Consider the following 21818-nt stretch of genomic DNA (forward strand, 5'->3'; position numbering starts at 1 on the left):
CTTTCTTTTTATTTTATTTCCTAATCCTGAAGACCTTTATTCGTATATTGTTATTGTTAAATAAATCACGTCCTCTAGATTTTTCCCTCGCATTTTTCTTTTTTTATCGTATTGCATCGTTTTTATTTGCTATTATTATACATACACAACATTCATTTCATAATAATCTGATAATCGAATTTATATTAATCGGTTTTCTTAGATTTTTATATAAATTCGTCATTAAAAAAAGTAAACATTAAAAAAAATCTCAGCTTACTGTTTCTCCTTTTTTTTTTTTTTTTTCTTTTACCCACGGTAATAAATATAATAATATATATATATATACCCTTTATTTGTTTACGAGAAATTTCTCTTTGAAAAAAAAAAAATAATTTTTAAACCTTTTTTTTTTTTGTAAGTAATTTTTTTTCATTAATAAATTTAAACCATTATCGTTTAAATTAAATTTTTATTTTTTATTTTTTTTCAATTATATTTATTTATTTGTTTTCTTTCTTTCTTTCTTTCTTTCTTTCTTTTTTTATTTATTTATCTGATAGGAAACGATAAAAATTTAAAGAAAATGAGCTATTCTTCCGTTGTATGGATTGATGATCCCTTTTTCATCAAACGTCAACGGGTTCAAATGGCATGTTCTTTTTGCCGTCAACGTAAGATAAGATGTGATGGAAGAAACCCTTGTGCAAATTGTAAGAAATACGCTACAGCTTGTACATACGTTAAAATCGAAAGGCAACCGAGGAAGCCGAGCAGGAACGGAAATGACAATGAAAATAATGATAATAATAATGGTGGAAGCAGTAGCGGTTCTGGAAATAATCAATCTTCTTCTCAATCAACAAATTCAAATTCTCTTAACGTGTCTTCTCAACAAACTGGTACTTCCACTAGACAATCCTCCAATTCAGGTCGTGGAAAACGTCCGATTGAAGAAGTTGAGCAATTACCTCCAAATTTACCTCCTTCTCGTCGTTCTGCTCCTTCCACTCAAGGAATTTTTAATCCAAATCCAACTATGACTACCACTCCACAATGTATGAATTTTTTTTTTTTTCGATTACCATATTCATCTCGTATTACGTTGATCGGCTCCATTTTAATATAAATCATTTTTTTTTAAAAAAAAATAAAATAAAATATTTTACAGCCGCAAATTGGCAAAGTAATTCCATATCAGTTGCTAAACCGGAACCAAAACTGCCTTTAATCGACAATCCAGTTATGCCAAATAATGATGTTATTGAACATTTATTAGCACTTTATTGGGTCAATGTTCATCCTTATGTTCCAGTTCTCAATAAAAATCTTTTCCTTCAACAAAGGGAGAATGCTAATGATCCACCATCTCCTTTATTACTTAATGCTATGTTTGCTGTTTCGGCTGAATTTTCTGAACGTCCTTCTGTACGTTCCGATCCTGAAACTCATGAAACAGGTGGATGGATTTATTTTGATAGAGCTCGTGCTTTACTTGATGATTTTATGGATGCTCCTAGAATGTCTACAATAGCTGCCCTTATTCTTATGTCAATTTATCAACAACATAATACAAGACGTTCTGGTATTTCCCCAGGATATTTTCGTAGGTGGATGTATATTGGGATGGCAAATAGGATGGCTCTTGAATTAGAATTAAATAAAGATTGTGAGGATCCACTTCTTGATAATTCTCATAAAAATTTAAGAAAAAGATTATGGTGGTCTCTTTTTATGGTGGATGTATTAGTTTGTTGTGGTATTGGGAAGGCTAGTAATATCGAGGAAGATGAATGTACAATCCCTGAACCTGATATTGATATTGATGAACCTGAATTAAAATCAAATGGTGCTATTAATGAGTTTGTTCATCAAGTTAGATTTACTAGGATGTTACATTTATTATTAAAACATAATTTCTCTTCAAAATTATCCGCTTCTCCTTATAATCAAGACAATATTGTTGCAAATTTTGAGGAACAAATTCATACATGGGCTTTTCACTTGCCCCTTCAATCAACGGATACACTTATTGGAAATTCTAATAAATTTTCCACCCAATCAACTCATTTACATATGCTATATCATTCATTTATTATCCTATTACATAGGAGGTATATAGCTAATTTTGAATCTTTACTAAAGTGTACCCAAGCTGCGGCTCAAGTTACCCCTATTGGAGAAAAGATTCTTCGTACAGCTTCTACTCCTTTTAGAGGATTCCTTAATTGTACAACTTGGTGTTTACTTCAAGCTGGAATGATCCATGCTTTAAATAAATTTAGAGGCAACGAGGAAACGAGTCAAGTTGCTGAACAACATTATGATAAGATCGTTGTTTTATTTCAACGTTATTCACAATTTACTGCATTACATGTATTACAAGATCATGCAAATACTTGTAGTTCACATCGTTTATCAATGATGGATTATTGGTCTAGTCCTGAAAATGGACAACAACAACAACAGCAACATCATCAACATCATCATCAACAAACGCATGATTCAATGTTTACATTATCTAATTTGGGTGCTGGAAGTAAGGTCGGTAACATAATCAACAACAGTCCTATCCACAACCATGATTTTATCATCACTAGTTCCAATAATCTTCCCTCGATATTGTCTCCCCCAATTATTAAATCATCTTTACCAATTTCCGAATTTGTATCATCACCTACCTCATTATTACCTTCTGCTGATAATTGTACGAAAATAACCTCATCTCGTTTTAATAATGATCAATTCCAGAACTTGTCCTATGGTACTACTCTACATATGTCACCAGGTACAGCTGCTAATAACGGATTCTTAACACAAATTAATACACCTTTTCCAAGTCCACCTCACGGAACTGTTTCTCCTCTCTGTCAAACACCTAATGAATCTCCAAATGTTGATTTAGGGCAATTTACAAATATAACATCCCCATTAATTGACAGTGAAGGAACCCCTGTACATTCGCCTAATCATTATGTTGATTATAATCCATTTCCTGTACTTGGAAAGGATCAAGGGTCAGGTTGTGCAGAACTACTTAATAATGATGAAGATGGTTGGCCATTTAGCGGTCATGAGGCTACTACAACTTCTGCTTGGCAACATAAACATTATAGTAATAATACGACACATTTAGAAAATGAAAATTATCAACCTCATCCCGCCACACCATCTGCATCACCAGTTGATGTTTTTGGTGAGTATTAAAATGTTCGGTCAACATTAGTAAATCATTCAATATATTCAATGTTAACTTTTAATAATTTTATCCAGGCATTTCCACGCCTACCATTCATGCTTCACCTACCACTTCACCTTTTCATTCTCCAACTCAACAAGATGTTGATGGAGGTATAGAGTCAAATACTATTTCTAATGATTCCACTCCAAGTATTGGTAATACGACACCACCTGGTGGTTATTCACAATCAGCTTACAATTCTTCACCAATTTCTTCTAATCGTCATGAAAGTGAATCGTCTTGTGGAACCGGATATGTTGTTAGTGGATTTAGTGGGTTGGGAATCTGTTCATAAAGAGAGAACAGAATTTTTTTTGGGATAAAATTGCACTTTTTCTTCTTCATTCTATTTTTTTTTTCTTTTTTAAAAATTTTTTTGTAAAAAAAAAAAAAATGATTTTTGCTTTGTAAATTTTTTTTTTAAATTATACATATTTTTTCTTTTCACTATTTTTTTTTTCTCAATGTCTTTCTCATATTATTTTAGGGAAGAATATTCTCCTATGTAATAACGAGACAGAGAGATTAACCGCAAATATAATTGTTGGATTTGGGTTATTATTCGGCATTGAACAGATATTAAATTTCTATAATATGCCGTACAAAAAAAAATCAAATTTTTTTTTTAAAATTATAATCCCCTTTTAATATAGAATATAATTTCGTTTTTTTTATTGTAAATTTTTTTTTCTTTTTGTAACTAGATTCACATTTCATATTTTTTTTCCATCACCTTCATATTCGATTTTTATTTACGATTGAGCGAAAAAAAAAGCAAGATATATATCCGTAGATCAACAAAATAACTTCCGATTATTCCGTAATTCGTTTTATAATCTTTACTTTCTAATTTCTCGCCTTTTTTTTTTCGAATAACACGATACTAAGAAGAAACGACCAGGACATTTTTATTTATTTATTTATTATTTTTATTAACGTGGTGATCGATCCACGAAACCGTTCATATATATTACGCCATAACAACATTTCCCTTTTATATAGTTTACCAAAAAATTTTTTAAGATTTTTATGAATATCGACTGAAAGGACAATTTACAAATTGTAAAATGTAGATACAACTTTTTAATTATAACTAATGAAATTAATTATAATTCTCCAAAAAAAAAAAGAAAAAGAAAAAGAAAAAAAATTTTTTTTTTCGAAATTGATCATTTATTTAGTTGTGATTTGATCTTGTCTATACAAAATTAAAATTAAGGAAATTTAATTATAAGTAAAAAAGCATCAAAGCAAATTAATTATAAAATAATACGTAATAATAGTAATACTAAAATTAATTTTTATTCGTTAGAGTATTTTTTTTTTTTTTTTTTTTATGTTATAAATTTTTTTTTTTAATAATTATTAAAAAGAAAAGAAAAAATTTTTTCAAAAAAAAACTGGTCGTAATCGTTCACAAACCAAGAAATTGTTTGCTAATCGAAAGTGATGTTGTTGGTTGCCAAATTTGTTTAGATCAAGTAAAAAAAAAATAAAGTTATAAAAAAATATATATATATAAAAAAGATTTTTTTAAAAACCTTTATTAAAAATACAAATAAACAATTAATTTTAGATTTAAACAATGCAAGTTTTGTTTGTTGTTCATATTATCGTGTGGTTTTTGATATACATGAGATAACATATTTGTAACCCATTTCGGATAGATGATATCCAATCATAATTTAATTAGTCAAATATAGTTAACAAAACTAATTGTTACTCAGGAGTGATTACAAATATCTTGACTCAGGCTTATGTTAGAAAAGAACATAGCCAAATATTTTGTACAAACAAATTTCGAACTGAACCACTAAAAAAAGTGCTTCTTTTGATCCACATGTTAACATGAATCAACAAACAGCCATCCTTAATGTTACATAAAATGATCTTTTGATAAGCTTCAATATTGTTCCCTAAATATATTTTTATAATATTTTTGATTGATTAGATGCAAAAGAAAGATGAAATCTTTTTACGTAATCTTCTTTTTCATGTGATTTATCACGTGACGATATTTGTGATCCTCGTGACCCTTGTAATCCTTCCGTATCACCGTCACTTTCCCACCCCACGTGACTTGTGTGTGGAGCGATCAAGCTTTAAATAGTTTTAAAAATTCTTTACATTAAACGCGTAATGACAGACTTGAGTGGGCTAAGTAGTTATGATTTAACAGGTATGGAAATATTTATTTATTGATATTGCTTAAATATTTGTGAAAAAGTATCAATAAATTAATTGTTTACATTTATTTTTAATTTTATAGCATAATTTTTGATACTTTAGTTAAATGAAGTAGGTCTGGGAAGCTTAAATAATGCTATTCGGCGGATATGAATATTAATTTTTATCAAAATATCTTGAAATATATTAATATTTTTGTATGGAATTACTGTGCCACGCGCGGGTGGTATTTTCACTTTATAGCGTAATTTTGGTACTTTTGTTAAATAAAACAAGTCTTTAGAGATTAAGTAATGTTATTCAGCAGGCGAAGAACTGTCTATATATTAATTTTTATCAAATTAATCAAACTAGTTTGAGTATTTATGAAATATTTGAATTTTTTATTGTCTTTAAGAAGGGTTTATTCATTTGTTTATTAAATTTAATAAAGTGTGAGAGAGCTATTTTTTAAGTAAAAGTAATAAAATAATTTTCATTTTATATAATATTTTAAGAAAAAATATCTTCTCTTTTTTTAAATGTTAACCAACTCAATTGAGCCAATTAAATTTTAAACGCAACAAAAATCACGTGGAAGTGGAAAATCGTTCACAACAATGGCTCCTCAATATATAATTGTACATCTTATCACGTGAATAATACAATTTCAGTAAAATTACGTTACATACACGTGGAATAATTAAATGTTCGGGCAATTATTATTATAATTCTTTAAATTCTTTACGTCTTTAAAAATATGGGTTTTATAGAAGAATTCAAATCTAGAAACTTTTCGATTTATGCTCAATGGTAAGTTACACATGAATTCATGTATAATGCTTTGAATATATTTCATAAACGTATTATTTATTTATTTATTTATTTCTATTAAAAGGGCTGGTATACTTTCTATACCTTGTAAATATTTATATCATAATAATTGTTGAAATGTTAGGTTTCTTCTTTTTTATTTAGTTGTTATATTAATTTATTATTTTTTGCTATTTTTCAGTCCTTTTCCTTGCCGGTGGCCTTGCTTTCCTTACATTCGTCGTTTTTGCAATTATTGCATGGTATTTCTTTCTATCTATCTTAATTATTCCATATTTGAAAATATATTTTTTCTAATGATTTTATATAGGATTTTAGCCTTTATTCTTATATTTATTGAAGTGCCATTCTGTTTGAAGGTGAGTTTTTTTATCAGAGTTTAAGTGTGATACTTAATTTTAATAAATTTTTTTTTTTTAGATCTGTCCGACAAGCCAGAATTTGTAAGTTCCTTTTATGTAAATTCCCATAATTTTACGTTCACTAATGGATTTGTTTTTTTAGTGATGCATTCATTAGGATATTTGAGAATAACCTAATTAGAACTATAGGATATTTAGCGTAAGTTAGATATATGTTCTTTAATTAAAGAAGATTTGATTGACAATTTTTCTGATCTCAAAAAAACAGGTTCTCCGTTGTAATTTTTATATTTGTAACAAAATCAGCATTTTACGTCATGCCTGGCTTAAGTTTAGCTATTGCTGGAATTTGTTATGGTATAGCTGCACTTAAACATCAGAATCATGTTTCTAGTAAACTCACTGGAGGTACTGGTGTTTAGTAGTAATGAGTTATATGAAGTAAATGAATGGGTGAATGGAAAGAACATAATATATATGTACACTCCAAAAAGCTTGTAGTTTAAATGGACTTTAAAATTTTCTTATTTTTCCGGGCTTATATATGTATTATATATAATTGAAATATTTTTAATATTTCATTTATTGTATTAGATAATGATATTAAAAAAATTATATTTCTTTATTACAATCATTTCTTCCTCTATAAAAAATCGATGAATAAAAATTAAAATTATTGCAAATTATTTATATATGTTAAAAAAAAGTTAATTTTTTACCTGTCTTTTATTAGTTGAAAAGGTATCACTAATTCTAAAAGTTTTTAAAGGATCATTTTTGCGTTTCTATTTTACATATTAATTAAGATTTATTTCTTTAATAAAAGATAAAATGCATAATTTGATGAAAAATTTCAAAATACCTTATGGCGATTCTTGGATAATCGTTTTGGTGGATTCTTACGAAAAGGGATAGACCCTAAATCTTCGTTATCCTCTTGTGTAGAACTAACGCCAGAAGGTGGTGCAATTTTTGGCATTAAATAAGAAGGTATATGTTTCATGTGTTGTTGAACTCTTGCCGGATGAATTGTAGTATCATGACGCAAAATTTTTAAATCATTAGGATTATCCTCAAAATGCGCCTTAAATATAATATATATAAACAATTAGCTCTTTATCTTAAATAAAACCCCATTACAAATTTTAAATTATAATTTATACCTTTAATTTTTCAGAATTCAATATTTCTGATTTAACATCCTTCAACCGTGCTTCTTTAACAGCAATACGTGTAACCGCCCTCAATGCATCTTCCACACGATAACGAAATCCCTCTAATTGCTTCATTTCAAATGAATAAGGTTTTATTACAGAATTTGTAAGAGATTGTTTTTTCTCTACACGAGAATAAATTTTTTCATCCTGTTTTGCTGTTGAACACGTAACATTCTTGTTCTGTCCGACAAGTTCTTTGGGAACAACAAAACTTAAACTCATTCCTCTCTGATTAGCTCGAGCAGTACGCCCTACCCTATGAGTATAAGATTTTGCTGAAGTTGGAAAATCAAAATTAATAACTGCTGCCACATTTATAAAATCAACACCACGAGATACTCCATATTCTTTATCTTTCTTTTGTAATCGCAATTTTTTCTTGCTTTTATTTTCAGATGTTGATTTTTTACTCGTTTGAACTTCTTCATCCACATTTGATTCTGAATCTATATTAATTAAATAATTATCAGTAAACTAATGTTCATAAGAAAAGTATAGATAATTATAGTCTACATGCCTTCAAATTCTTCTTCGTCCAATTCGTCCAATTCGTCATCAGTATCTTGTTCACTTTTAAAATCTCCTTCATCTGTTGCAATAATATAATCATAAACCCCCTTATTAAATTCCTGTACTATATGATATCTAATATATAATTAAGATTAGTCGAAACACTATTAATAATTTATTAATTGTTTAGAATGCAAAATTTATCTACCTAGAATTTAAGGGTAATTCTGAATTCAAAACACAACTTTTTATTGAGAATTGTTCTAAAAATAATTTCAGTCGATAACATCGATCAATGTCATTAACAAATATTATGCATTTTCCATGAATTAACCGAAGTTTCAATATAACATATATCAAAAGAAACTTATCCATTTCCGAACATCTAATATAAGAATAAAAACATTATAATCTTAATAAAAATAATGATAAAATCTAAAAATCTATCGAGCATTAATAATACCTCACGGCGTATTGTGTTAATAGATTGTCTTCCTTTTCCTCATGTAGCGTTAGAATAGCCTTCATTTAATGAAAAGTAAGATAGTTGATTGATATAGCTTAAATTATAATAATGTAGAATAAACAATTATATACCGGATTTCGTAATAAAAGTTGTTTTAAATTTTCAACATCCTAAGAGGAAAGAAGAAAAGTAAATTTAATAAGTGAAATGATTAAAATTGAGAAATATATATATATAACCTTCGTCAGTGTTGCACTCATCAATAAGCTTTGAAATATTTTTGGAAGATATGTCAAAATCTTTTGAAGATCTTCTTCATAACCATATGAGAGAATAAGATCTGCTTCATCGATAACAAGTGACTCTAGACTATTGTAAACGATTAAAGACTTAAAAAAGGATTTATTATAAGTATAAATGATAGTTATTAATTTGTATAAAGTTTGTTCTTGTCAGCATACTTGTGATTCGAGATGTGCTAATGCACGACTCGGTGTTGCGACAATTATATCCGGCTTTTCTAGTAATATTGACCTTTAGAAGAACAAATTATTAATTTATTACAGAATAAATGTATAAATGAAATAATTAACAGTTAATATAAAATTAAAATTACTTTTGTAATTGCACAGGAATGTTACCAGCCAGGTTGGCGACTTTCACATCCTTTGAGCAATATATTAATAAATCACTCAAGAATTTCGTTATTTGAACAGCAAGTTCTCGAGTAGGGACTAAGATGATTGAACGCGTTGTGATACGTTCTGAAGAAGATTCTGGTAAAGCCTGGGTATAAAAGTCATCGAAATAATTTTTATTTTAGTTACTTCTTATCAAATAAATACATGAGTAAAAAAAACTGAAAACTTGAATAATATTATAATTTAGTCCTCACTCTGTAAATTCTAGTTTTGAATATAAAAAAGGGTATCAGAGCAAGTTGGCTACTTTAGCGTACTAAGTTATTAAGGGATGTGGATATATCTCAAGCTTAAATTGGATGAAAGTTACTACTTACTTCTTTGTTAACCAAGATCTTTTGAACTATAGGTAGACAATAAGCAGCAGTTTTTCCGCTTCCGGTACGGGCCCGCGCCAAAATATCTTTTCCCGCCAACGCCAACGGGATGGCTTTTGCTTGAATTAAAGTTGGCTTATGAAAGTTGAGTTTTGATAAAGCACGAGAAAGTCTAGGATCTAGATCTTTGAACTCCATTTTTATTTACAAAGCTAAAGCGATAAAATAAATTTTTATCAGCAAAAAAACAATTGCGTTACACTGCATGATCTTGCATCACTACAATCATGACATAAAGTAAAAAAATTTTGGGAATGCGTCACCTTCACTTAAAAGAAAAATGCCAAAAACAAGAAATAAATTAGCAACAGATTTTGTAAATTATACTGAGACCATCTCTTCGAGCACAACTTCAAAATATTTCAGTTCGAAAACAAGCGTTATCGAAACAAACAAACTTAACAAGTCCTCTTCATTAAGTAAAACAGTGACACTTAAAACAGCTCGTAAACATACCAATATTGAAGCAGAAGAGTCTTCGATCAATATAAGTGCGAATACTTTAGAAAAGAGATTTGATAAGGAACCACCAATTCCGCCAGTCGGCTGGGAAGAAGTATATAATGCTATAAAAGAATATCGCAAAAACATCATAGCTCCTGTAGATACAATGGGATGTGAAAGGTTGGCTGATGAGCCATCTGATAATATTACACCACAGGTGCTTATTTATTATAGTAAATTATATTGTAACAATATACATTGAACGAAAATTTTAATATTTTTAGACATCAAGATTTCAGACCCTTGTATCTTTGATGCTTTCTTCACAAACCAAAGATCATGTTACTGCCGCTGCAGTTCAAAATCTTCGCCAGAAACTTCCAGGAGGATTAAACTTAGATAGCATGATACAAGCTAATGAAAAATTCTTGGATGAATGCATTTCTAAAGTAGGATTTCACCGCAAAAAAGCCACGTAAGTACGGAAGATTTATTTTCTGCTATTTAACAAATTATTCATGATCTGATCCTTTTTCAGATATCTTAAACAATCAGCTAAAATATGTAAAGAAGAATATGGCGGTGATATACCAAATACTGTTGAAGGTTTAAAGAAATTGCCTGGAGTTGGACCAAAGATGGTTTATATTAATTTAGAATGTTATTTTGTAATAAACTTTCTGTCTAAAAAAATTTTATATGAAATCACAGGCATATCTTTGTATGCAAGTTGCTTGGAAACAGTAAGCAATCTTGATCGATTTTAGATTAATATATATCAATTTGTAAAATTATTTTACGAATTTATTATCAGAAATGAAGGCATAGGTGTTGACGTTCATGTTCACCGAATAACGAATCGTCTTGGTTGGTGTAATACAGAAAAAGCTGGTCCAGAAGCCACTCGAAAGGTAAAAATCAAAAATATTTTTGCATATCATGTTGAAACTTTTTCAGTTAATAATACTTTATTGTAATGTAAAGTTATTAGAGTCTTGGCTTCCAAGATCATTATGGTATGAAATAAACCCGATGCTTGTTGGATTTGGACAAACTACATGCTTCCCACAATACCCAAAATGTTCCAACTGTCCCGTTAAAAAAATGTGTCCTTCGGCAAACTTCTAATTGATGATTATTTGTAAAATATTTTTTGGAATGGTAAGTTGAATGAAAATATTATAGTTAATATGAGATAATAATACATAACAATACATGAGATAAATTATCATGTATTTACACGAGTTTCAACTGTATAAACAATATATGTAGTAGTTAGTTCTTACTTTTCTTACTCTAAGATGTTAAATTGACTAATGTATATTGTATCTATTTACCAGTGTATGATACAAAAATAAACGAACACTCCATTCTCTCATTCACCTCATTGCTTATCACGCTTAAATAGCCTATATCTATAACGATCATTTCGATTACATTGACAGTTCACTTTTTCACTTTTTCACAAAAAAAATAAAAGGTTATAATAGTGAGTAATGACATAAACGAATCTAATTTAACATGTAATTCAATCAAAATTAACCTACAATTCCGCTTAACGTTAGAAAGAAAGGCGAAGTTAAACAAATTTTTTTTTTTATAGTCGAGCTAATGAAGAGACGGAATGAAGTGGGGAAACTAAATCAATTAAAAAAATAGGTGGGAATGATAATCTCAAATTTCACGGCTTATAAATTACATAAAGATACTTCACATTCAAAGATAAATAATTTAATTAGCAAAAGTGATTTGCATACATTTAAGTAATATATTTTAGATATACTAAATATTAATCATTTAAAAAACTATGCATTTGATGATGACTGCGATTGTTCAGCGGATGGGGGTGGTGGTGTATTTTCTTTAGGATTAAAATATTCTTCATAATTGTTCTTTTCAACAAAAGGTCTTTTCCCTAATAATGATATCATATCGTCTCGATTTAATACTTCTTTCGATAGTAACAATTGTGCTACTTTTTCAACATCATTTTTTTTATCTGTAAGCAATTTTACAGTTCTTTCATACGCTGACGCTACCAATTTACGAACTTCTTCATCGATCATTTTAGCAGTCTCTTCAGAATAAGGTTTTTGGAATTGAGGTTCATTATCATTAGGACTATTGAAAGATAATGGCCCTACATTCGGATTCATACCATAAGTTGTAACCTGAGCATAAGCCAACTTGGTGACTCTTTGTAAATCATCATGTGCTCCTGTAGTTATGATATTGAAAAAGATTTGTTCCGACACTCTTCCACCCAATGTCATACACATACGATCCAATAATTGTGCTGTGGAATATAAATATTGATCTTTTGGTAAATATTGAGCATAACCAAGCGCGGCAACACCTCGAGGAATAATTGTAACTTTTAATAAAGGATCGGCATGCTCAAGGAACCATCCGGCAACTGCATGTCCCGCTTCATGATATGCCACAGTCTTCTTCTCTTCGGGTGATAATACACGAGATTTTCTTTCCAAGCCTGCGACTACACGGTCAATAGCTTGCTCAAAATGTTCCTCAGTAACTGAATCCTTTTGATAACGAGCTGCAATAAGAGCTGCTTCATTACACACATTAGCTATATCGGCACCAGAAAATCCTGGTGTCAGCGCGGCTAATCTGTTTGAAAGGTTATTAATATTTTCCCCGGTTTTTATTGGTTTTAAATGTACTTTGAATATTGCACTTCTGCCTTTAATATCTGGTTTATCAATGGAAATATGTCGATCAAAACGTCCTGGACGCATTAAAGCAGGATCTAATACATCCGGTCTATTAGTACCAGCTAAAACAACAACATGCTCACTAGAACCAAACCCATCCATTTCTACGAGTAATTGATTTAACGTACTCTCACGTTCATCATTTCCACCAAATTGGCCTATCTTCCCCCTTGATTTTCCAATTGCGTCAATTTCATCCACAAATATTATACAAGGTGCGTGTTTTTTCGCGTTTGCAAACAAATCACGTACTCTAGACGGACCAACACCAACAAACATTTCAACAAATTCAGATCCTGATACACTTAAGAATGGGACACCAGCTTCACCCGCAGTAGCTTTTGCAAGCAAAGTTTTACCGGTACCTGGAGGACCACTTAAAATGGCACCTTTTGGTATTTTAGCACCCAATCTTTCATAAGCAGTCGGATCTTTCAAGAATTTAACAAATTCCATTATTTCCTCTTTGGCTTCATCCATACCAGCTACATCCTTAAACTTAACTTTGACTTCTGTTTCCTGATTAAATAATTTAGCTTTAGATTTTCCAATTCCGAAAATCTGTGATCCGGCTGCACCACCAGCTCTTCTGGTAATATAAAATAATGCTCCAGCCAAAAGTAATGTTGGAGCAAAGTGTAATAGTGTATTCATCAAACTAATTTCATCATGATATGCTACTGGAATACGTTCTGTGGAAGGAATTCCTAATTCTTTTTGAGCATCATCTAACTTACGTTCAAATGCTTCCACGGATCCTATGCTAAAATAATAAGTTGTTCCGGGTAAAGAAGGAGCGTTTGGATACATTTGCCCTGTAGCATTTGAATGTAAATGTACTCGAACTTTTTTCCTATTAATTACTACCAATTTATCCACTAAACCTTTATCTAAAAATGTTGTTCTAAATTCCTGCCATGTGATCTCACGAGAATTATCAACACCGCTGGTAATCTTATACAGAATATATGCGGAGAACAAAAGTGGAAGTAATGTATTAAGATTTAATTGCATACTAAAATCTTTAACATTTTGAGGTTGTTTTGAAGATTGTTTTTGTTCACTTTTATAGTTATTTTGAGTAGATTTTGGTGCTTGCTCTTTAACATTTTGCTTCAATCTTTGTGATTTTTTATTAAAAAAATTCTCAAATCCTTTGGGAATCTTAATTTCACTATCGCTATAACTCCTTTTTTCTTTATCGGAATTTTTAGATTCTTCATTATTTTCGGTTTTTTTTTCATTCCCTTTATTCTCTTTACTAAATGGTTGGTTTGTTTCAGTAGCGTATAATCTTAAAAAGTTACTTCTTTCAATATTAAAAAATTTTGCACTTTTTGGTGTTACTAGTTTACTAAAATTACTTTTACCATTTCTCTCTATAGGTCTGATATTTCTATTAGTAAGGTATGAACAAGATCTAGTTAAATAAAACCCTTGTTTGACAGTACTTATGTAAACATTTGTCATTCTAAGATGATTTCCACCCGCTCGAAATATATAAGTACTCATTTTTTCTTTCAAAAGAATTTTAAACTGGTAATTATTTAAATAAAATATAAAATCGATTTATGATCAGAAATTTATTTTTTTTTTACGTCACGTTTATTAATATCACTCCGGAAAAATAGCTGATTGACGGATAGACTGAACTTGGTTTTCTGTAGTCAACCAAATATACTTCGAGCAAGGCATCCCTGTCTATACTTAGAATGTAAGTCTTACTTGTGCCCCCTATTTACATATATTTCTATATTATATAGTTTGAGAATAATCAGGGTTTTTTCCCGAAAGAAAAAACATTGCTGTTCCACTCCTCATGAAATTATTACGTTATACCCAGAACCGTGTGATTATTATTTTTCTACATTCTCTAAAATAAATTTGCTCTTTAGTCTAAAAGCAGCTTTCTATTTTTTTTTTTTGATAAAATAATTAATAGCTTTAATTAAGAAATATTATCAACCAATTCAATAATTCTACCAATAGAATGATTTACAAATTATTCAAGCCTGTTTTTGTATTACTAATAAAGATGAATCTTCTTAATACCTATAGGAAGCAACCAATTTTATTGAATCTTTTGAAAAATCAGTTTATCAACTTTTTATAATATTAAAAACTTGAAATAAAAGAATATACCCTTTTTTTATTGCATGTAGGTTTTGCTGCTATATTATTTAAATGAAAATAATTTTACAGGTTGAATTGAACAAATTTAATATAATTAAAATATATTTAAAAAAACTAATGCACTTGAAATATATATAATCTCCAACAAGAATTCAGTTATAAATCAGATGAAGTTGAAATATGCAAATTAAAACTATTTTTAATTTACCACTGGGTTTTATATATTAGTACATTTAAAGTGATCATCATACTTTCTTTTCTATTGGGCTCTGCCCATTTTTTCCCAAGAAGTTTTGGATGAAAAGTATAAGGACTTTTTGCCTTGAGTGACAGTACAAGGACTTTTAGATGTTTTATGAAGTTATTATTGAGGTCTTTGGTTTCACCTGAACTTCTTATGGCTTATATTGAGTTAGAACCATTATTATGAGTCTTGGAGTTACCAACAATAATGTAAGATGGCAGTTCCATACAAATGTTCCTCTGGGCTTTCTGAAAGGTTAAAAAGTAATGCGTCTTAGTTCTTACGCCTTTAAAGTCTAACTAGCCAAGTGATTAGCAGGCTGGACTGTTATTTCTTGAAAAAAGCTTATTGACCAATATATTTCTTACTAGTTGATATTTATTAATGGGAAGTTGGTCTTCTAATATAAAAAGACAGAGTTGAGGTGTATACTTTATTTGGTATTTTTTACTTAGGTTTTTCTCATTGCACTTCAAGTTTTTCTGAGATTTATAACTTTATTTTTTGTTTTTCATTTTTCTTGATTACTTTTTTTGGCATAATCTTATTTTCTTTGAGGGGTGGAAAAATACTGGAAAATTTGATTGTCATGGTAACTTGGTATTACATTTTCAAAATCAATGATCATTCGGGTGATAAGGAAGGTGACAGGTTAGTTGAATACCGCAGTTTTTGTAATATGCTGATCAAGTTGATTACATGTTGGACTATTATTGGTTTGATTTATTTAGGTAGATCTTAGGTCAATAGATCGTTCAAAATGAGGTGGGTATCCCTGTTGGAATTGCATGACATTAAAAAGTTACTAAAGACTTTTATAAAGTAAATTTGTTATCCATAGTATGTAGTTAAATAGAGAAAATTGAATTTTATGCGTTTTTAATGGTGCTAATGGTAGTTTAGAAGTATTAGACTGATTCTAGAAATGGGTAAGGTGCTGATCTACTAAATGGATTACATATAGCATAATCGATTCTACCTTATATGAAATATTACTTGGAAGAAAGGGTAACTATTATTATTTATATAGAGAGTAGGGGTTAATAATTTTAACTTTTCTCTTTATGTATTTTTTGGAAGATTATTTGTTCTTGTATTAGTTAGTTCTGCACTTTGTTGTAATTCTTTCTTGAATACCTGGTATTCTCTAAAGTAACTTGCAATAAAAATTAATAAAATTCAAGCACAAGTTATATTAAACTATATTAGTATATTTAAGTTTGGTTAATAATTTTTTGCAATTATTTACATAGTAATAATTTAAAAAGTCAAAAAATTCTTGAATTATTTTTAATAAAATTACAGTATTAAAGTAAATATATTTTATGAGAAAATAATGCAGTAAGTATTAAAAATTCCATTAAATAATTATTTTTAGCAACAAATAAATATTTTATTATATAAACAAATGCTTTTTTATAATGCTTAATAATGTTAAAAGTAGGGCCTTATAGGACCCTGAACAATACTGATACAACTCACATTTGAGTTTGTGTAGAGTTTATATTAAAATTTTTCAAAGTTGCATATTACAGGGGTATTTTCAAAATTTTATTATCCTACAAACCCCTGATTTTAACACAACCAGTATTTCAATTTTAATGAAATTTATATCATTGGATTTGTCTCGATGAGGAGATTATAATGATAGTAAAATCGAATTCCTAACTTCAATATTGATAGAGTTATGTCATAAAATGTATTTTTACTTTGATACTTAAAATTTACTTGTGAGTTATATTAGTATTATTTGGGGTCTTGGCCTTATACTATATAGCAGTGTTAGCACTTTAGCCATTTGGCTAAGATTGGCTATTGGCCATTTAGCCATTTGGCCATGACCAAAATAGCCAAATTTAAATTTTAACTGGTTATAATTAGCCAAAATATTTATATATTTAAATAAAGTAAATAATAAAATTTAATAACTTTAAAATTTTCTGGTAATATTTCAATAAAAGATTTACAATTAAATAACATTTTAAAATATTTGTATTTTAGATATAAGATAATATAATTTTTTAACATTATATTAATATTATTTGTAAATCTTAGCCAAAAAAATTTGATTATAATTAATTTCTAATAGTATTTTAACTGCTAATTTTGGCTGTTGTTTTTGGCTGATCTGTTAAATTGACTAATAGCCAAATAAATTAGCTTAGTTACAGTCAAATGCTAATACTGCTATATAGCTAAAAATGACTTACTCAAATAAAATCTACTTATTGGATATAATTATATAAAGTACTATTATATATGATAAAAGGTTTGTAATTTAGTAATATTGCTTTTATATATATTTTTTTATTACTTTTACTTTAATAAAATTGCAAAATACACTGCAATAATTAAAAAAAAAATTCTTAATATACAGATTTTATTAAAAAATATATAATATTATATATTTTTTTATCTGCTTTGCAAGTTTATTTAAAATATTAAAAATGGCTTTAAATGTTATTTTTGACTTATTTGACAAATTTTTTTTTTCTGATATCTGGCTAAACTCTTTTTGCTAAAAATTTCAATTTCATTATCAATTAATTTCAGTTTCATTATTGACTAAACTAAATAGTAATAATTTTTAATTTTAATTTTTAGCGCATCTTTACATTATAACTATCCCATATAAAAAGTAATTTTTATAATTGAAAATTGTGAACCATCATACGATAATCATTATTTATTACTAATGATGTGTTATTCTTTTTTGTAATACCTGCCAGATAATTTTTTTTCCATTATTAGAATCTTAAAAAGCCTATTACAAACAAGTGTAGTATTTAAAATTGTCTTTATTTACTGTATTTAATTTTTTTTGACTAGTCTTGTTGTTATATATGATGAGTTGTGAACAAACAGTTGCTTTTTTCATTAAATTATACTTTAGTTTTGTTAGAATTTACTTTAGTTTTACTAGACTTTACTTTGGCTTTATTAGATTTTGTTTTAGTTTTATTAGTATTAGAAAATTTCAATTTTATATATTATATACTGTACATGCTGTCCAAATTATTTTGGTATGCCATAATTATAATTTGGGATGTCGTAATTTATTCAGTTTATATATAATTTACTATGTAAAGTGCTAAAATAATTTGGGATGTCATAATTGAATTTGGAATTTTACTTATAATTACAGCAGTCCAAAATAATTTGAGTGGCATATATAGTATATTATATACTTGAAATCTTATCATTGACATATCTGCCAATCTGTGGAATTAACAAAATTTGTTTGAATTAAGGAATTTGACAATAATTTAATAAAAATTAGGTAAATTAAGTTTCACAAAAATGATCACACTTGTACTACATAATCATATGACAGATATCAAGAAATTACTTCAACAAAAAAGTAGTGTTAAAAAATTTTTTTCTTTCATAAACTCCTTATTAAACTTCCTATCAACTTTCCCATCAACTTTTCAACCAATTTTTACATTAAGTAAGTTGAGAATTTTTGCAAGTATATTAGTAATTATTTTATATTAGATACAACTTGAAGCTGTTTTTTTATTTTTATTTTTATAGTTTATAGAAAAAATTTATTTAGAAAGCAAAATTATTTAAAAAAAATATTTTAATAAATAAATAACTCTAAATATTAATAACAATGTTTTAGCAAATTTAGATTATATATTAATTACTAGTTGTTTAATTAAAATCTATTTGATATTTATTATTAATTATTTTTCAGTTAATTTTTTTTCGTTAAATCATTAAATATTCTGGATTTTGTAAAGTTTTTCTTTTTTTTTTTAATAAACTAACTTTATAATATTTTTTTCCTTTTTTTCTAGAAATTTCTTTTACTGGTTTTGGGTTAAAGAAGTAAATATTTTGGAAGAGGTCTTAAAAGTTTTTTTTATATATTTTTTAATATTTTTTCTTATGTAGAAATGGATTTTGATCGATTTTAATCAATACTGTGCTACATAACTAATAATTGGCAAATTCCGCAAATCAGTAAATATGATAACTTTTTTGATTTGGAAATACTTATAAAGGAAAGTGAAATCGATCAAAATTGCTATATTCTTGTGAAATTTTATTTGGTTTTATTAACTTTCATTAATAAAGCAATTTTGTATATTGTACATTTGAAACATTAACAGTAATAACTTTATTTAATTCTGAAATATTTATAATAACTAACCCTTTAGAATTGCCTATTGGATGTCATTTTGATATTTGGATAGTTGCAGATAATACTATTAAGAAATATGGAAAGTGTAAAGAATTTGCTATTAATCAACAGCAAGTTGAATATAGTGAAAATTAAATTGCTAATTTAGGTAAACAACACAGGTCAAAAAGTAAAAAATCAGACATCAATCAGTCACCAATTGGTCACCAATTAGGTAGCTGATTGGTAACCGATTGGTGACTGATTGGTGACAATTGGCATTTTCGCCAAATACCGTCACCAATCAGGCAGTTTGCTAACTTTTGATTCAATGATCAGAAAAAAATGAAATATAGCTCATTGGAATCGTCTCAATAAGACGAATCTAATGATAGTAAAATTACATTTCTAAGATTAATAGTTAATAAAAAATTAAATAAAATATAAATGATATATTTTTATTTTTATATTTTACTTAATTTCTCATCAAGTATTAATTCTAGAAATGCAATTTTACTACCATTAGATTCGTCTCGTTGAGATGATTCCAATGAGCTATATTTCATCTTTTTCTGATCACTGGATCAAAAGTTAGCAAACTGCCTGATTGATAACAGTATTTGGTGAAAATGCCAATCAGTCACCAATCGGTCACCAATCAGCTACCTGATCGGTAACCGATTGGTGACTGATTGATGCCTGATTTTTCACTTTTCGACCTGTGCAAGTTGTAAGAAAAAGAATTTATGTATGCAAATATTTTGAAAAGTATAAACCTAATAAAATGAAATTAATTGAATAGCAGCATAATAGGATCCTGCTTACTTATAAGATAGATCACTGGAAACTTAAGGTAAAATTTATAATTGAAAATTTTTTAAAATTTTACTATATTTAGATAAATTATATCTAAAAAGATAATGTTACACTAATTGAAATTGTTATAATTTTTTTCTTTTTAGATCAATTAACCAATAGGATCACTGGTAAAATTACTAGTAAATTTGAAATTTTTTCTAGAAATTTCTATTAGGAGTAAACAAGGTTCTAGCATAATAAAGGTTCAAAGAAAACTGACTGCAAATGGCATATTCATATAACATTTGTACATCCTGATCACTACAAATTACTCCTGATAATGCAATATTTGCTATAGCATTCTGAAGATTTAATATTTCTATAATAAAAAAGATTAAACATGCCATTATATATGGTCATTGTGATGCATATACTATATGAAATTTTTTGCAACCATTATTTCCTGACCAACTCTTTCTTATTTAAGATTTATCAAATGTAATTCAAAAAATCAAATATAAATACCAAATTACTACAGTCAACACTTATTATAATGAACCCTAGGTTCTAGACTTCAACTTCACTATAAGACTATAATAAAAATTTTAAAAGATTTAATTTGTTAATTTATTATAACAAGAGGAAATTTATTATAGTTGTCTGAAAAATTCACTATATCAAGGGTTTGCTATATTAAAGTTTGACTGTAGATCAGATACCTCTTGTTTGTTAAAATTTCTTCTTAAAAAGCAAAAAAAAAATCTTACAATGTTTGTGCAGCCTAAAGATACTACCTGAAACTATTTTTTGATTTTCAAAACTAAAACTAAAACTAAAACTAAAACTGAAATTTGCTGAAATTCTGAAACTATTCCCTATAAAAAAAATTTTTACTTAAAATATATTTAAAATATATTTAATTTTCTTTAAAATATACTTATAGGTGTCATCGAAATTAATTACGATGTAATAACCGAAAATACAATAAAATAGAATAAGGATAAATAATTAACCGATGAGTAAATAATTAGCCAATAAAATTATATTTATAGTTTAGTTTAGTGTAACGAGATAGTCATATGATAATAGATCTTCAAATTTTATTAGAAAAGATAGTAAATATGAAAAATATTTTTCTTAAAAATGTATAAATACAAGTGGATTTCGATAGAAAATTCTGCAGTCAATTTTTGGCTCAAATAAAATAATATTAAAATATTAATTATTAAAAAGTTATTCAAATATGAATATGCTCATTGTACGCTTGAGAATTAATTAATATTATATTATTAAGTTCGAGATTTTAAAATAATATTTGGTAAGAAAATAATGTTTTGTAATTTTTGTAACTAATTTTTAAACCAAGCATAGATATTATACGAACTCAACACGTCGGTGGCAACATACGATATTTTATTTTAATATCTTATGGGCGGCGTGTCACAACGGATTTTACCATGGTTACGGCATGTGCCGCAT

General features: G+C 27.8%; 5 protein-coding genes across 5 annotated transcripts; 3 read left to right on the top strand and 2 right to left on the bottom strand.

The window, feature by feature from the left end:
* Positions 1 to 565: 565 nt before the first annotated feature.
* Positions 566 to 3515, top strand: OCT59_023322 (uncharacterized protein; the record flags this gene model as incomplete). Its single annotated transcript, XM_025322489.2, has 4 exons — positions 566 to 1037; positions 1151 to 2523; positions 2731 to 3175; positions 3253 to 3515. The coding sequence occupies 4 exons, from the start codon at positions 566 to 568 to the stop codon at positions 3513 to 3515; spliced, it is 2553 nt and encodes an 850-aa protein (XP_025166145.1).
* Positions 3516 to 6086: 2571 nt separating this feature from the next.
* Positions 6087 to 7279, top strand: OCT59_023323 (uncharacterized protein). Its single transcript, XM_025328550.2, has 7 exons — positions 6087 to 6199; positions 6285 to 6307; positions 6402 to 6462; positions 6531 to 6579; positions 6641 to 6663; positions 6725 to 6781; positions 6851 to 7279. The coding sequence occupies exons 1-7, from the start codon at positions 6147 to 6149 to the stop codon at positions 7002 to 7004; spliced, it is 420 nt and encodes a 139-aa protein (XP_025166144.1). The 5' UTR covers positions 6087 to 6146; the 3' UTR covers positions 7005 to 7279.
* On the bottom strand, positions 7214 to 9991 carry OCT59_023324 (uncharacterized protein; the record flags this gene model as incomplete). The annotated part of the gene is made up of 12 exons (XM_066131988.1): positions 7214 to 7225; positions 7302 to 7367; positions 7445 to 7666; positions 7746 to 8245; positions 8317 to 8444; positions 8518 to 8694; positions 8773 to 8831; positions 8907 to 8945; positions 9015 to 9164; positions 9237 to 9309; positions 9392 to 9561; positions 9794 to 9991. The coding sequence occupies 12 exons, from the start codon at positions 9989 to 9991 to the stop codon at positions 7214 to 7216; spliced, it is 1794 nt and encodes a 597-aa protein (XP_066006695.1).
* A 123-nt stretch (positions 9992 to 10114) lies between these two features.
* On the top strand, positions 10115 to 11794 carry OCT59_023325 (uncharacterized protein). The gene is made up of 7 exons (XM_066131989.1): positions 10115 to 10514; positions 10582 to 10772; positions 10836 to 10938; positions 11009 to 11040; positions 11112 to 11208; positions 11282 to 11458; positions 11638 to 11794. The coding sequence occupies exons 1-6, from the start codon at positions 10134 to 10136 to the stop codon at positions 11423 to 11425; spliced, it is 948 nt and encodes a 315-aa protein (XP_066006696.1). The 5' UTR covers positions 10115 to 10133; the 3' UTR covers positions 11426 to 11458; positions 11638 to 11794.
* A 216-nt stretch (positions 11795 to 12010) lies between these two features.
* OCT59_023326 (Mitochondrial inner membrane m-AAA protease component) lies at positions 12011 to 14587 on the bottom strand. The gene has a single exon (XM_066131990.1). The coding sequence runs from the start codon at positions 14542 to 14544 to the stop codon at positions 12103 to 12105; it is 2442 nt and encodes an 813-aa protein (XP_066006697.1). The 5' UTR covers positions 14545 to 14587; the 3' UTR covers positions 12011 to 12102.
* Positions 14588 to 21818: the final 7231 nt, after the last annotated feature.

This window comes from Rhizophagus irregularis, chromosome 32, assembly GCF_026210795.1.
Source record: "Rhizophagus irregularis chromosome 32, complete sequence".
In the NCBI taxonomy this organism is placed as follows: domain Eukaryota; kingdom Fungi; phylum Glomeromycota; class Glomeromycetes; order Glomerales; family Glomeraceae; genus Rhizophagus; species Rhizophagus irregularis.